The sequence below is a fragment of the Rana temporaria genome, chromosome 11, assembly GCF_905171775.1.
Source record: "Rana temporaria chromosome 11, aRanTem1.1, whole genome shotgun sequence".
NCBI lineage: Eukaryota > Metazoa > Chordata > Amphibia > Anura > Ranidae > Rana > Rana temporaria.
Window position 1 is genome coordinate 12,992,431 of NC_053499.1, and position 17,811 is coordinate 13,010,241.

The 17,811-nt window shown below is 42.2% G+C and overlaps 2 protein-coding genes across 3 annotated transcripts in view; one reads left to right on the plus strand and one right to left on the minus strand.

The window, feature by feature from the left end:
- The window catches only part of TSPAN18 (tetraspanin 18), a 172,052-nt gene that overhangs the window by 131,382 nt on the left and 22,859 nt on the right, over nt 1-17,811 (plus strand). The gene's annotated exons all lie outside the window — the stretch shown is intronic.
- LOC120917427 (extensin-like) lies at nt 9,061-10,518 on the minus strand. The gene is made up of 2 exons (XM_040328708.1): nt 10,446-10,518; nt 9,061-9,680 (listed from the first exon to the last, which is right to left on the minus strand). Exons 1-2 carry the CDS (start codon nt 10,516-10,518, stop codon nt 9,061-9,063), a joined length of 693 nt encoding a protein of 230 aa, XP_040184642.1.

Genomic DNA, 17,811 nt, shown 5'->3' on the forward strand with positions numbered 1-17,811 from the left:
AATCTCCCTTTACATTGATGGTCAGTGTAATTCTTTCTTACATTGGTGGTCAGTGTAGTTCTTTCTTACATTGGTGGTCAGTGTAATCTCCCCTTACATTGGTGGTCAGTGTAATCTCCCCTTACATTGGTGGTCAGTGTAATCTCCCCTTACATTGGTGGTCAGTGTAATCTCCCCTTACATTGGTGGTCAGTGTAATCTCCCCTTACATTGGTGGTCAATGTAATCTCCCCTTACATTGGTGGTCAGTGTAATCTCCCCTTACATTGGTGGTCAGTGTAGTTCTTTCTTACATTGGTGGTCAGTGTAATCTCCCCTTACATTGGTGGTCAGTGTAGTTCTTTCTTACATCGGTGGTCAGTGGTAGTCAGTGTATTCTTTCTTACATTGGTGGTCAGTGTAGTTCTTTCTTACATTGGTGGTCAGTGTAATCTCCCCTTACATTGGTAGTCGGTGTAATTCTTTCTTACATTGGTGGTCAGTGTAGTTCTTTCTTACATTGGTGGTCAGTGTAGTTCTTTCTTACATTGGTGGTCAGTGTAATCTCCCCTTACATTGGTGGTCAGTGTAGTTCTTTCTTACATTGGTGGTCAGTGTAATCTCCCCTTACATTGGTAGTCGGTGTAATTCTTTCTTACATTGGTGGTCAGTGTAATCTCCCCTTACATTGGTGGTCAGTGTAATCTCCCCTTACATTGGTGGTCAGTGTAGTTCTTTCTTACATTGGTGGTCAGTGTAATCTCCCCTTACATTGGTAGTCGGTGTAATTCTTTCTTACATTGGTGGTCAGTGTAGTTCTTTCTTACATTGGTGGTCAGTGTAGTTCTTTCTTACATTGGTGGTCAGTGTAATCTCCCCTTACATTGGTGGTCAGTGTAATCTCCCCTTACATTGGTGGTCAGTGTAATCTCCCCTTACATTGGTGGTCAGTGTATTCTCCCCTTACATTGGTGGTCAGTGTATTCTACCCTTACATTGGTGGTCAGTGTAATCTCCCCTTACATTGGTGGTCAGTATAGTTCTTTCTTACATTGGTGGTCAGTGTAATTGCTCACAGAACCCCTAGAAGTCTCTGCGGGAGCCAGCGTTGGGCATAGTCCCCCCTTACATTGGTGGTCAGTGTAATCTCCCCTTACATTGGTGGTCAGTGTAGTTCTTTCTTACATTGGTGGTCAGTGTAATCTCCCCTTACATTGGTGGTCAGTGTAGTTCTTTCTTACATTGGTGGTCAGTGTAGTTCTTTCTTACATTGGTGGTCAGTATAATCTCCCCTTACATTGGTAGTCGGTGTAATTCTTTCTTACATTGGTGGTCAGTGTAATCTCCCCTTACATTGGTGGTCAGTGTAGTTCTTTCTTACATTGGTGGTCAGTATAATCTCCCCTTACATTGGTAGTCGGTGTAATTCTTTCTTACATTGGTGGTCAGTGTAGTTCTTTCTTACATTGGTGGTCAGTGTAATTCTTTCTTACATTGGTGGTCAGTGTAATCTCCCCTTACATTGGTGGTCAGTGTAATCTCCCCTTACATTGGTGGTCAGTGTAATCTCCCCTTACATTGGTGGTCAGTGTGATCTCCCCTTACATTGGTGGTCAGTGTAGTTCTTTCTTACATTGGTGGTCAGTGTAATCTCCCCTTACATTGGTGGTCAGTGTAGTTCTTTCTTACATTGGTGGTCAGTGTAGTTCTTTCTTACATTGGTGGTCAGTATAATCTCCCCTTACATTGGTGGTCAGTGTAGTTCTTTCTTACATTGGTGGTCAGTGTAGTTCTTTCTTACATTGGTGGTCAGTGTAATTCTTTCTTACATTGGTGGTCAGTGTAATTCTTTCTTACATTGGTGGTCAGTGTAGTTCTTTCTTACATTGGTGGTCAGTATAGTTTTTTCTTACATTGGTAGTCAGTGTAATCCCCCCTTACATTGGTAGTCAGTGTAATCTCCCCTTACATTGGTGGTCAGTGTAGTTCTTTCTTACATTGGTGGTCAGTGTAATCCCCCCTTACATTGGTAGTCAGTGTAGTTCTTTCTTACATTGGTGGTCAGTGTAGTTCTTTTTTACATTGGTGGTCAGTGTAATTCTTTCTTACATTGGTGGTCAGTGTAATTCTTTCTTACATTGGTGGTCAGTGTAGTTCTTTCTTACATTGGTGGTCAGTATAGTTTTTTCTTACATTGGTAGTCAGTGTAATCCCCCCTTACATTGGTAGTCAGTGTAATCTCCCCTTACATTGGTGGTCAGTGTAGTTCTTTCTTACATTGGTGGTCAGTGTAATCCCCCCTTACATTGGTAGTCAGTGTAGTTCTTTCTTACATTGGTGGTCAGTGTAGTTCTTTTTTACATTGATGGTCAGTGTAGTTCTGTCTTACATTGGTGGTCAGTGTAATCCCCCCTTACATTGGTAGTCAGTGTAGTTCTTTCTTACATTGGTGGTCAGTATAGTTCTTTCTTACATTGGTGGTAAGTGTAATTCTTTCTTACATTGGTGGTCAGTGTAATCTCCCCTTACATTGGTGGTCAGTGTAGTTCTTTCTTACATTGGTGGTCAGTGTAATTGCTCACAGAACCCCTAGAAGTCTCTGCAGGAACCCTTGTGTAAAAAGGCTGCTATGTTTGCTTTTGTATTTTTAATTAAAAAACGAGAACACAGACTCCAGTTTTTCAGCCACATGACGTTTTTATAGCCTGTATTTCTCATTAACAAATATTTGACTGTTTGAAGAAAAATACTTTCTCCTTTCATGTTATTGGAATCCGTCATTGTTCTGTTCTTCAAGGTCTTGCTGGAAGTACCAACCACACATTCTGGAACTGAATCGCAGCCCTTCCTTTTTCATATACTTTTGTTCCATATTTATTATTGTTTCATTTTTGTTCTGCTATATAAAGCTTTGAAGACCGGAGGAACGCTGTTCTTCTAGAATAAAAAATATCTTGATGGGGAAAAAAATCAAATAATTTGCAGCTCATCAGTCTGTAGACGTGGCCGTGGCCAGGGGAGGGCTGGGCCAGGGGGCAGAGTGGCAATTGCCTTCCCAGGCCATTCTAACTTATGTTCAAAATGGCCGCTGCCCATTTTCTTACTTATTCTGCACTAGGAAGTGGGGCTGTTGCATTCCAGGAGTTTTAGTCCACGCTCAAGCTCACGGCAGGTGAAAAAAAGAGCAGCGCAGAGGAAACTACAACTCTCTGGGACTGGATTCTTGGAAGTAGGCAGAGGCAGTGTGTGCCAGGGAGTCGGGACGCAGGGCTGGGCGCTGGCTGCAACTTGACCCCAGGACCAGGAGCATTACCCCCCCCCCCCCCCCCCCAGGAGGCAAGGGCCTGCTGAGCTGAGATCACTGAGGTGAGAGACTCTGACACCCAGGGCAGGACTTAGGGTGGGGGGGGCCCCTGGGCTTGAGTGTTGATCGAAGGGACCCCCTGGAGCCGAGAAGCAGCGGGGCGCCAATCAAGGTTGTTGAGCGGGGGGGGCACCGATCGAAGTTGTTGAGCGGGGGGTGTTGCCAATCAAAGTAGCGGAGCGGGGGGGGGGGGGGTTGCAATCATAGTTCTGAGGCAAGGCTCTTCCAGCTTCCTCCTCTAGTGCTGCATGGCTCTTCCTGGTTCCTCCTCCTGTGGGGGCCCCCTATTGAGCCCAGTCAAGCCCAATGGTAAGTCCAGCCCTGCTGACACCCCTAGCTGACCTCCCATCTACCCCCCCCCAATACACCCCATGTAACCTGCCCCACTGATAAGGCTGCATTGATGGGCACTGGAGTTGGCTGCACTGATGGGCACTGGTGAGGCTGCATTAAAAAAAAAACAGGTGGGCCATGGATGATGAGCTCATTCGGCGGTTCAATGGGCCACTTGATTCGACTTGCCCCCCAGGCCTAAGGCTGCCAGCCCTCCCCTGGCCGTGGCATTTTCTTTTTTTCAGCAAGTACAGAAAATACCTGCTGATCTGGCAGGAAATGTCACTTCCTGGTAGCTGAAAAAGCACCAACTTATTTATCTTTTTTTTTTTTTTTTTGTGTGTAAGCTACTAGTCCCATCAATCCACAATGTAATGAAGATGAACATGTTTGTATCTATGGCTGCACCTATAGATGCAGTGAGTGAGTGAGGGTAGCCACCCAGGGACAGGCTGTGTGCTACTGGCGGGATCATAGGGTGAAAATAAAGGGAAAAAAAGAAAAATAATGCAGAGACCACAAGGTTGGAATAAATCTTCAATATGTGACATTTTTTATTTTATTTCAGGTACTTCTATAGCGCTGATAACTTACGCAGCACTGTGGGCAGCTGAAGCTGCTGCTTGTTCACTTCCTGGGCTTACACAGACACACCCCCAGCTCTGTAGCCCTCATTGGGCCTCGTATGACTCATCCCTCTCCCTTCCAGGCAAACTCTCACTAGAGCAGGGGTCTCAAACTGGTGGCCCTCCAGCTGTTTCAGAACTACAAGTCCCATCATGCCTCTGCCTGTGGGAGTCATGCTTGTATCTGTCAACCTTGCAAAGCCTCATGGGACTTGTAGTTCTGCAACAGCTGGAGGGCAACCAGTTTGTGACCCCTGCACTACAGTGAGTGAGAGATCTGTGCATGATGTCATAAGCCTAGGCTAATGACCAGACAAGAAACTGGAAGTGGGCTGTATAAGGTACAGTGGAACCTCAGATAATGAGTATAATCCGTTCTAGTAGAATGCTCGTAATTCAAAGCACTCGCATATCAAAGCGAGTTTCCCCATTGAAGTTAATTGAAACGAAAATTATTTGTTCCACATTGACTTCAATGGCATGCAATACCGCATGTGGCCAGAGGTGTGGGGGGCGCCGGAGAGCCTCGGAAACAGCCGAAAAGGCCCGAGGACAGTTTGGCTGACCTTGGCAAACCTCGGAAAGGCTCAGGAACAGACGCGACCCGGCCCGAAGCTCCGTGACCGCGGCCCCGATCGGTCCCTGGAGCTGAAGAACGGGGGGAGGTGAGTGTAAACACAGCTTCCCTGTTCTTCACTGTGGCGCTGTCATTGATTGTCTGTTCCCTGATATAGGGAAGCACAATCAATGATGTCACACGTCCATCCCCGCCCCCCTACAGTTAGAAACACATATGAGGTCACACTTTACCCCTTCAGCGCCCCCTAGTGGTTAACTCCCAAAATGCAATGGTCATTTTCACAGTAAACAATGCATTTGTATAGCATTTTTTGCTGTGAAAATGACAATTGTCCCAAAAATGTGTCAAAATTGTCCGAAGTGTCCGCCATAATGTCGCAGTCATGAAAAAAATCGCTGATCGCCGCCATTAGTAGTAAAAAAAAAAAATATAATAAAAATGCCATAAAACTATCCCCTATTTTGTAAACACTATAAATTTTGCGCAAACCAATCGATAAACGCTTATTGCAATTTTTTTTTTTTTTACCAAAAATAGGTAGAAGAATACGTATCGGCCTAAACTGAGGAAAAAAAACTTTTTTTTATATATTTTTTGGGGGATATTTATTATAGCAAAAAGTAAAAAATATTGCATTTTTTTCAAAATTGTCGCTCTATTTTTGTTTATAGCGCAAAAAATAAAAACCGCAGAGGTCATCAAATACCACCAAAAGAAAGCTCTATTTGTGGGAAAAAAAGGACGCCAATTTTGTTTGGGAGCCACGTCGCACCACCGCGCAATTGTCCGTTAAAGCGATGCAGTGCCGAATCGCAAAAACTGTCCGGGTCCTTTACCTGCCTAAAGGTCCGGGTCTTTAGTGGTTAAACATGACCAAAAATGATCTGATGTTGGGTCCACTTAAAGAAAATGATATTGGCGAGCCAGCCAGCAAATGGATAAAATGATAGCATTACAGAGCAGGTACACTGCCCCCTGGAGGAGTTTAAATGAAAAAACGTTCACAATTCACCGGTTTGCCCCTTTAAGAGCCTCAATAAGCCACACCCAATATCCAGATATTAAGTGTGACCGAATTAGTGATATTGACCCCTGACATGTGCAGCAGATTTTCTCTCAGGGAAATATGACACTGATAAAATGAGATGTCGGGGGGGGTGAACTTTGACTCCGCGTCCTTAGGGCACAGCGCTGTCTGTCTGTCCTGCCATGTGTGCGGCTATCGGAGGCTGCTGGACAGCTTGGCTCGCCCCTCCCTGCCCTCGCCCAGCAAGGTAGAGGCTTGCAGTTGGACATATGGCTCCCATGTGCTGCAGGGGACAGAGAGACACCCGCAGATGTCTTTTAGGAATCGTCAGACCCCTCTGAGGTATAAGGGCAATTCAGTACAGAGGAGATCAGGCTGAAAAAACATTTGTATTTCCAATATAAACACACAGATGATAAACTCAGAGCAACACAACTGGTAGAAAAATATGTGGTCTGCGAAAATATTCAAGCATTGAACTTGTGGGCGTCATCCTTAAAGCTGGATTTAATATGGTTCTAAAGGCAGAAGGTTTGCATTCTATGCATTAAGGTAAAAAAAAAAATTCTGGGTCCCCCCCCCTAATACGTACCCGAGCCTCATCTCGATCCAGCGATGTGCAGTGGCGGTCCGTCTATAGAGAGCGCTGGAGCGCCGCCCCCTCTGGCTCAGCACCGCCACTGAAATAACATACATTCAACATACGACAAAGGGCACAGTGGCAACAAAGGGCACAGTGGCATTAATGGGCACAGTGGCGACAATTGAGGGCACAGTGGCTGCGTTTGATGGCATGGCACAGTGGTGACAATTGATGGCACAGTGGCTGCGTTTGGCAGGGCACAGTGGCTGCGTTTGATGGCATGGCACAGTGGCGACAATTGAGGGCACAGTGGCTGCGTTTGATGGCATGGCACAGTGGTGCGAATTGATAGCATAGTGACTGCATTTGATGGCCTGGCACAGTGGTGACCATTGGCACAGTGGCGACAATTGAGGGCACAGTGGCTGCGTTTAATGGCATGGCACAGTGGTGATAATTGATTGCACAGTGGCTGCGTTTGATGGCATGGCACAGTGGCTACAATTGAGGGCACAGTGGCTGCGTTTGATGGCATGGCACAGTGGTGCGAATTGATAGCATAGTGACTGCATTTGATGGCATGGCACAGTGGTGACAATTGATGGCACAGTGGCTGCGTTTGATGGCATGGCACAGTGGTGACAATTGATGGCACAGTGTTTGCGTTTGATGGCATGGCACAGTGGTGACAATTGATGGCACAGTGGCTGCATTTGATGGGCACAGTGAGGCTGCAATTTTTTTCTTTTTTTCGTTTGCGCCCCCCCCAAAAATGTTGAGCACCAGCCGCCACTGGCGATGTGCATGTGCAACAGCTCTCTCTCCTTATTGGCCCACACAACAGCGGGAGCTATTGGCTCCTACTGCTGTCAATCACAGCCAGCGAGCCAATGAGGAGAGAGCAGGGTGGCAGGGCCCAGCCATGCTCTGTGTGTGTGGCAGACCCAAAAAGAAGAGGACCGGGGGTTGCTTTGTGCAAAACCATTTCACAGAGCAGGTAAGTATAACATGTTTGTCATTTTTTTAAAAAGGAGCCTTTAGTATTACAGTAATATCTTGGATGACGAGCATAATTTGTTCCAGAAGAATGCTTGTAATCCAAAGCACTCGTGTATCAAAGTGAGTTTCCCCATAGGGAATAATGGAAACTCAGATATTCTGTTCCACAGCCGCCGTTTGTCTATGCAGTACCGCATGTGGCCAGAGGTGCGGGGGCGCCTGAGACACTTGGAAACGATCGGAGACGCTCTGAGATGCTCGGAGACACTCGGGAACCAAGCATACTGGACATCAATAAAAATTCTAGGTGCCCAATGCATATGGACACCATACATGCTAAATATCACATAGAACTGAGCAATGTAGGGCTTGCCCTCACCTTCTGTTACCCCATACATGGGACACCTCAAGGAGGGTGTTTTCATTGGCTGTAGTAACCAGTGCTATACATATCATCTGACGTCCTAGGTCATGGGAAAACAACTCTGTACATATTTTATGGAAACACAACAGAGAGTATTTTTGTTGGCAGAGAATGGAGAGTACATATGAGAAGATCCATCTGTCATCCAAGGGACTTGTCTGATACTCACTATGGGCCTCACTATGGGCCTCAGAACCGCTCTCTGGCTCTGGGGTCTGCAGAGACTCTGTTGTGTCAGGTGTGGATGGATAATTAGTTTATTAATGTATGTTACATGCACAATATGTCTTTTGGGTGAACCTACATGAGAACTGAACTCCACACCAATAGAAAAGCCTCCACCCCCCATTCAGTCCTTGTATGGATTCATAAAAAAATGTGTATAATTCAATGGTTATCGGGTTTCTGCATTTCCTTGCATAGTAGGAATGCCATTCGGGATCTACTGCATCTCAGATTTGTCAGTCCAATAGTGGGAGCTTGCAGAGAGTAGGTTTGCAGCAGTGTGGTGATCAGTGGCGGCTGATGCTCAATTTTTTTGGGGGGCAGCCACTGTGCCCATCACACGCAGCCACTGTGCCATGCCATCACACGCAGCCACTGTGCCATGCCATCACACGCAGCCACTGTGCCATGCCATCACACGCAGCCACTGTGCCATGCCATCACACGCAGCCACTGTGCCATGCCATCACACGCAGCCACTGTGCCCATCAAACGCAGCCACTGTGCCATCAATTGTCGCCACTGTGGGGGGGATTTATGCTAGTATGGGGAATTGGGTGGGGGGGGGAGGAATTGTGCTTGGAGAGGACATTTGAGGGCTTTGTGCTAGGAGGGGCACGTTTTCTTGTGGGGGGGGCGGAGATTTGTGCTGGGGACATATGAGGAGAGAGGATTTTAGCTGGGGAGATGGGGGGGGGGGCAAAGATGTGTGCCAGGAAGGAGGGGATTTCAGTAGGAGGGCCTATCTGTACTGGGAGGAGGGTGAATTTATGCTTTGGGGTAAGCATATTTTTATAGAGATGGGGATCTTTGCTGACACATATTGCTCATACGGTACATCTGGCGGGGGGGGGGGGCGCAATTTGTCATTTTTGAATGGTGCCAGGCATCGTTTAATGCTCCTTGCTGAAGATACAATCTTATAAACCTAATTTTGGTGTGTTGGGTTGAGGGCGGGTTGGGTTGAGGGCGTGTTGGGTTGAGGGCGTGTTGGGTTGAGGGCGTGTTGGTTTGACGGCAGGTTGGGTTGAGGGCGTGTTGGATTGAAGGCGGGTTGGGTTGAGGGCGGGTTGGGTTGAGGGCGGGTTGGGTTGAGGGCGGGTTGGGTTGAGGGCGGGTTGAGTTGAGGGCGGGTTGGATTGAGGACGGGTTGGGTTGAGGGCGGGTTGGGTTGAGGGCGGGTTGGGTTGAGGGCGGGTTGGGTTGAGGGCGGGTTGGGTTGAGGGCGGGTTGGGTTGAGGGCGGGTTGGGTTGAGGGCGGGTTGGATTGAGGGCGGGTTGGATTGAGGGCGTGTTGGGTTGAGGGCGGGTTGAGTTGAGGACGGGTTGGGTTGAGGGCGGGTTGGATTGAGGGCGGGTTGGGTTGAGGGCGGGTTGGGTTGAGGGGCGGGTTGGGTTGAGGGCGGGTTGGGTTGAGGGCGGGTTGGGTTGAGGGCGGGTTGGGTTGAGGGACGGGTTGGGTTGAGGGCGGGTTGGGTTGGGTTCAGGGCGGGTTGGGTTGAGGGCAGTTTGGGTTGAGGAGCGGTGACAGTGTTACAATCTAGTTATCTATCTACATCTCTTGTTCCAAGGATGGCTTTCTACCCATTTCTCATTTAAACAAATAGGTTTACTACTTTTTATACAATTGATACTTTCTTTAAACTTTTTATTTTGTTAAATTTTTTTGTATTTGTTCTTTTACTTCCTTTCCTATAATCCGGCCTTTTCCCTCCCGCCGACCCTCTAAAACGCCACCGTCCGCAGGAATATTTGTGTGGCTTTTCTGCTGTCTGATTGCACAATACCAATTAAGTCTTGCTGAGAGGCCGCGCGGCCCGCTGCAGTGGATTTGTTTTGCGAGTTACATAAATTGCCATAGTAACAAAGTCCTTTCTATTTTTATATCAAATGGCAAAATGTTTCTCCACTTATTTCCACTCCTGGAGGACAAGCGACTCGAACCCTTCAGTGCAGATTTCAGAATGAGAGGTGAGTGTTAACTCTACAGTGGCCAGAGGGGAGATTGTCAAAGAAAATGGCATTGACCCCCCAAAAACTACATTTCTAATGGTCACTATATCACTTGTAACTGTATCTTCTGCCTAGCCAGCCTCTGGTTATATTGGCGACTTCCATTCTTGCTTTATAGCGTCTTTACCTCTAAAAAAAATTCACAAACACGCCTCCTGATCTGCGTCTAAATACCGGCCAGAGAAATTGCTGCTCAAACCAGCTGCTGAAAACTGAAGACTTAAAGGTCAAAATACACCCACCGTGTTCTTTATCTATTATCTATTGTACATATAGTGTATCCTTTCCATACATTGGACTCTCCATTCATTCCATGTCTTGTACTCTTCATCCATTCCATATATTGGACTCTTCATCCATTCCATGTCTTGTACTCTTCATCCATTCCATATATTGGACTCTTCATCCATTCCATATATTGGACTCTTCATCCATTCCATATATTGGACTCTTCATCCATTCCATATATTGGACTCTTCATCCATTCCATATATTGGACTCTTCATCCATTCCATATATTGGACTCTTCATCCATTCCATATATTGGACTCTTCATCCATTCCATATATTGGACTCTTCATCCATTCCATATATTGGATTCTTCATCCATTCCATATATTGGACTCTTCATCCATTCCATATATTGGACTCTTTATCCATTCCATATATTGGACTCTTCACCCATTCCATATATTGGACTCTTCACCCATTCCATATATTGGACTCTTCATCCATTCCATATATTGGACTCTTCACCCATTCCATATATTGTGCTCTTCATCCATTCCATATATTGTACTCTTCACCCATTCCATATATTGGACTCTTCATCCATTCCATATATTGGACTCTTTATCCATTCCATATATTGGACTCTTTATCCATTCCATATATTGGACTCTTCATCCATTCCATATATTGGATTCTTCATCCATTCCATATATTGGATTCTTCATCCATTCCATTTATTGGACTCTTTATCCATTCCATATATTGGACTCTTCATCCATTCCATATATTGGACTCTTCATCCATTCCATGTCTTGTACTCTTCATCCATTCCATATATTGGACTCTTCATCCATTCCATATATTGGACTCTTCACCCATTCCATATATTGTGCTCTTCATCCATTCCATATATTGGACTCTTCATCCATTCCATATATTGGACTCTTCATCCATTCCATATATTGGATTCTTCATCCATTCCATATATTGTACTCTTTATCCATTCCATATATTGGACTCTTCATGCATTCCATATATTGGACTCTTCATCCATTCCATGTCTTGTACTCTTCATCCTTTCCATATATTGGACTCTTCATCCATTCCATATATTGGACTCTTCATCCATTCCATGTCTTGTACTCTTCATCCATTCCATATATTGGACTCTTCATCCATTCCATATATTGTACTCTTCATCCATTCCATATATTGTACTCTTCATCCATTCTATGTCTTGTACTCTTCATCCTTTCCATATATTGGACTCTTCATCCATTCCATATATTGTACTCTTCATCCATTCTATGTCTTGTACTCTTCATCCTTTCCATATATTGGACTCTTCATCCATTCCATATATTGGATTCTTCATCCATTCCATATATTGTACTCTTTATCCATTCCATATATTGGACTCTTCATGCATTCCATATATTGGACTCTTCATCCATTCCATGTCTTGTACTCTTCATCCTTTCCATATATTGGACTCTTCATCCATTCCATATATTGGACTCTTCATCCATTCCATGTCTTGTACTCTTCATCCATTCCATATATTGGACTCTTCATCCATTCCATATATTGGACTCTTCATCCATTCCATATATTGTACTCTTCATCCATTCCATGTCTTGTACTCTTCATCCATTCCATATATTGGACTCTTCATCCATTCCATATATTGGACTCTTTATCCATTCCATATATTGGACTCTTCACCAATTCCATATATTGGACTCTTCACCCATTCCATATATTGGACTCTTCACCCATTCCATATATTGGACTCTTCACCCATTCCATATATTGGACTCTTCACCCATTCCATATATTGGACTCTTCACCCATTCCATATATTGGACTCTTCACCCATTCCATATATTGGACTCTTCACCCATTCCATATATTGGACTCTTCACCCATTCCATATATTGGACTCTTCATCCATTCCATATATTGGACTCTTCATCCATTCCATATATTGGACTCTTCATCCATTCCATGTCTTGTACTCTTCATCCATTCCATATATTGGACTCTTTATCCATTCCATATATTGGACTCTTCATCCATTCCATATATTGGAATGACCACAATTTTTACTCCATTTGCTTCAGTGGAGTGCAGTAGACACGTGCATTCGTTTTCGTTAGAATGCATTTTCGTCCGAAAATATGTTTTTTTTCGTTATGGTTTTAACAAACCATAACGAAAGTGCAAGAAACGAAAACCGAAAGATCCGACATAAAAAATGCTTTATTTTCATTTTCGTTGCGGTAAAAATTCGATATAGAGAGATTCGACATTATAGGGAAAAGATTCGACATTATAGAGAAAAGATTCGACATTATAGAGAAAAGATTCGACACTATAGAAATAATAGATTCGACATTATAGAGAAAAGATTCGACATTATAGAGAAAAGATTCGACATTATAGAGAAAAGATTCGACATTATAGAGAAAAGATTCGACACTATAGAAATAATAGATTCGACATTACAGAGAATAGATTTCGATTTATGAGAAAATAGATTTGACATTATAGAGAATAGATTCGACATTATTACTAGTCATACAACATTAGAATTCTTGTAGGCGGAATATTCGAACGGAAATGCATGATTCGACGTAAAGATTCGACGTTCCGGCGAATAGTCTTTTGACCATTCGACAGAAACCAAGTATTATTGGATTTTCGGACGAAAGCTATTCCCAAACGAAATCAAAACGATTTTCTGGAGTAACTAAATACATTTATTTTCCAAACGAAAACGAAAAAACGAAACAAAATATTCCAGTCTGCACATGTCTAGAGTGCAGTGCAGGTGAGACATCAGAGGTCTAGTAGACCGGTCTACTAGACCCCTGATGTCCCATTTAAGAGAAATTTGTAACCATAAATAGGAGGCTAAGTGAAAAAAAAAAAGTCTAAAAAATGAAACCCAAACACTTAAATCTTTTTTTTATTTTATTTTATTTAAGCCTGCTGCCCTCATGAATATGTATGTAAACGCACAAGTTGAGGGCACCTATGTATGAGAACATTGATTTCGCTACCCATTACATATCACTGTGCACACCCACAGGGGTTTTTAAAGCGTCGTCTATCATCTTTTCCCGGTAACTGGGTAATCTATCACATTTGTGTTCATTTAAAATGACCTTTCGTGTATTTTTTACTGAAAATTTGCATTTTTTTTGCGCTAATACGGCCCTGGCAGCGAAAGGGTTAAATCATTCAACCAATCAGGACTGAATAAACAGAATGGCGTAATTTGGCCAGTGAAATCCTTCACAACTGTATTTCAACCGTCTTTTAGAAATACATTTGGAGTTTCCTTTTTAAATAATTCTCCGGAGTGCTCGCTAATTTATCCGGTAATATTTTCTGCGCTTTCCTCATCAGCCGGCGCGGGTTTAATGGCCCCAAATGATGGACCTCTTAGCAGCAAGCAGAGCTCTCGGGAGCCCATCGGGGACTTGTTGAGACGTCGTGCCGTGCATGTAATGTAGCAGATCAATCTCTGTCTTTTTTATATGGGCTCTCCGGGGTCTGTTTTAAAAGTCCCATATGAGTGGTGGAGATTGTCGGGGTCATTATTAAGACAATAAGAGGTCACCTATTGACAGATGGGACGGGATTGATGTCAACGCATCAGCACTGAAGCATCTCCAGAAATGTGGATGACGGTTATGGATTGATGTGTGGAGTCCGCTACACGCCGGGATGTGTGATGTGTGGAGTCCGCTACACGCCGGGATGTGTGGAGTCCGCTACACGCCGGGATGTGTGGAGTCCGCTACACGCCGGGATGTGTGGAGTCCGCTACACGCCGGGATGTGTGGAGTCCGCTACACGCCGGGATGTGTGGAGTCCGCTACACGCCGGGATGTGTGATGTGTGGAGTCCGCTACACGCCGGGATGTGTGATGTGTGGAGTCCGCTACACGCCGGGATGTGTGGAGTCCGCTACACGCCGGGATGTGTGGAGTCCGCTACACGCCGCGATGTGTAATGTGTATCCAGTGGTGGCTGGTGCTCAAAATTATTGGGGGGGCGCAAACAAACTGAAAAAAAAAAAAATAATTGCTGCCACTGTGCCCATCAAACGCAGCCGCTGTGCCCATCAAACGCAGCCGCTGTGCCCATCAAACGCAGCCGCTGTGCCCATCAAACGCAACCACTGTGCCCATCAATTGGCACCAGTTTGCCCCATCAAATGCTGCCAGTGTGCCCCCCCTGTCTCGGGTCAGCGTTGTCCTCCACGCTCCCTCCGAGTCCTAGATGTCTTCTCCCGTCATCTTCTGCTATGATTGGACGCCTGATAGGCAGCAGTGCGCCCGCTGTTTACCAATTTGGAAGCCTAATGCTCTAATCAGGCACTTCCAAATACACCGCCGCCGCTGTAATTCAGATGCCCGGCGCCCGACAAATAGGGGGCGGCAGCAGCAGCAACAATGGATAGATTCATGCATGAATCTATCTATTGTTGATCGACGGGTGCAGGAGAGAGGGGACGGCGCTCCTGCGCCCTCAATGGACGCACCGTCACTGTGTTTATCTATTCTGTATAGAAGGTGTAGCAGTCTCCCCAACTTCCAAGGGCCCTGGTGGTGACCCCCAGAGCCAGGGAGAACTGACATTCCTCCTCAGGATGCCGGTTACAAGGCATAGTGGGTGTAGTGCAAAGTGAAAAGATTGGGTGCCAATTGGGGGAAGAACCCCCGATCCCCTGACTCCTCCCAAATAAATAGCCTATCCCAGCATACACAGCGGTTAAGGAAGCTCCTGCTGATTGGCTGAGACAACCTAGTTACCCATTACCTGCATTTATGGTAATCCATCATTCTAATACCAAAAGCAACAGTGCCACCTATTGACAGAAGAGAGAGACCACACCAGACTCAGTGGATCAACCTACCAATTAGCCAGGCTAGTTACCACCTAGCACTACTATTATTAGCAGCCCTGTTTAGGACCAGGGCACTACGAAGAATATGAGTACGGATCATTCTTTTGCTCTTTTTATTGTCTGTCTGTATCGGGGGATTTCCTCTCTTTACTAAACAACAACACATGATGTTATGTGAGCAGCCTAATTCCGGTAGATGCGCATTATCGTTCACCCAACATGGAAGCAAGCTATTGGTCAAAGGTGACAATTAATCTGTCTATCCTGGTTCCTCCTTCTCTCTCTTCATCAACTTGCAGTTACATTTTTTTATATACGTTTTCATTGCATGTCTTATTTTATTTATTTTTGCTTCTCTATGCAATGCAAGAAAATGATAGCTGTGGGAGGGGCCAGCAGGGTGCTGTACAAAGCTTGCTGAAGACATCACAGTACCCTTCCTCGGTACTCCTCTCCAGCTCTTAAGAGAATTAATGCAAATATATAATCTAAAATATAATATAAACCCATATAAAATAAATAATATATAATATAAAAAGTAATATATAAAAATATAAAAAATAATATATAATATAAAAAAAAATATAAACCTATATAAAGTATACCAAAATAATATATAATATAAAATAATATATAACATAAAATGATATATAAATATACAAAATGATAGAAAATATACAAAATAAAATAATATAGGCCTAGGGTTTTCACTGTAGTTTGACATAAAATAATATATACTGGTTGGCTCTTAAGAGAATTAATGTAAATATTTAACCTAAAATCTAAAATAATATATAAAATATAATATAAACCCATATTAAATAAATAATATATAATATAAAAAGTAATATATAAAAATATACAACATAATATATAATATAAAAAAAATATATATAAACCTATATAAAGTATACCAAAATAATATAAAATAATATATAACATAAAATGATATATACATATACAAAACAGAAAATATACTAAATAAAATAATATAGGCCTAGGGTTTTCACTGTAGTTTGACATAAAATAATATATACTGGCTGGCTCATAAGAGAATTAATGTGAATATTTAACCTAAAATCTAAAATAATATATAAAATATAATTTAAACCCATATAAAATAAATAATATATCATTTAAACCCATATAAAATAAATAATATATAATATAAAAAAATAATATAGGCTTAGGGTTTTCACTGTAGTTTGACATAAAATAATATATAATGTAAAAATATATATAAAAATATGCAAAATAATCTAAAATCATATATAAAAATACAATATAATATAAAGAAATATCATATAAACCTATATAAAATAATATACAAAATAATATATAGAAATACAATATAATATAAAGAAATATCATATAAACTTATATAAAATAATATACAAAAATATATAAAATATCAAATAATATATAATATTATATTCACATATATTTAATTAAAAAAAATATAATATCAAAAAATATACAAAATAATATATAACATAAAGCAATATATAAAAAAATTGCAGACAATAATAATATATAATATAAACCCATATAAAATAAAAAATAATATATAAAAATATTCAAAATTATTATATAATATAAAAAATATATATACCTATCTAAAGTATACAAAATAATATATAATATAAAATTATATATAAATATACAAAATAATAGAGAATATACTATATAAAATAATATAGGCCTAGGGTTTTCACTGTAGTTTGACATAAAATAATATATACTGTAATCTAAAAAAAGATATAAAAATATGCAATAATATAAAATATAAAATAATATATACTGTAATCTAAAAAAAGATATAAAAATATGCAATAATATAAAATATAAAATAATATATAAAAATACAATATAATATAGAGAAATATATAAACCTGTACAAAATAATACATAATATAAAATAATATAGAATATTATATAAACCTATATGTAATATAAAAAAAAATAATATCTAAAAATATACCAAATAATATATAATATAAAACAATATATATATAAAAAAATTACAAAGTATTTTTATATTCTATATTATTTTAGGTAAATGTCAGTCTGGAGGAGTAGGAAATCCTAAGCAGACTTCAGTTACACGCTAGATACACCCACATGCTGAGTCTGAATAATTGGAAGAACCAGGGCTTTTTTTCAGGGGGAACTTGGGGGAACTCAGTTCCACCACCTTTGGCCCAGATCCTTTGGTGCCTGCTCACCACAATCACTTGTAAACACAGAAGTCTGGTTTCTGTGTTTACAAGTGACAGCTTTGTAACCCCCCTGAACTCTGCACTCTGTATGTAATGCAATTCTGGTATGTAATGCCTCTTTAAGACCCTTCTACTGTTTGTGAAATCTGAACGGGTCGTGGTTAAGTTCCTGCACCTATTTTCTGAGAAAAAAAGCTCTGGGAAGAACTGAAATCCAATGAAAGGGCCTGGCTAGGGACCAGTCAGACTAGAGGGGAGGAAAGGGCTGGATGACGCTGGGCGTTCTC

Excerpts from the sequence above, each read along its gene's own strand:
- LOC120917427 (XM_040328708.1), bottom strand. The coding sequence starts at position 10,518 with ATGGAATGGATGAAGAGTCCAATATATGGAATGGATGAAGAGTACAAG. Across the intron at positions 9,681-10,445 it reads GAATGAATGGAGAGTCCAAT|ATTGTAACACTGTCACCGCT; the intron begins GTATGGAAAGGA and ends ATAGATAACTAG.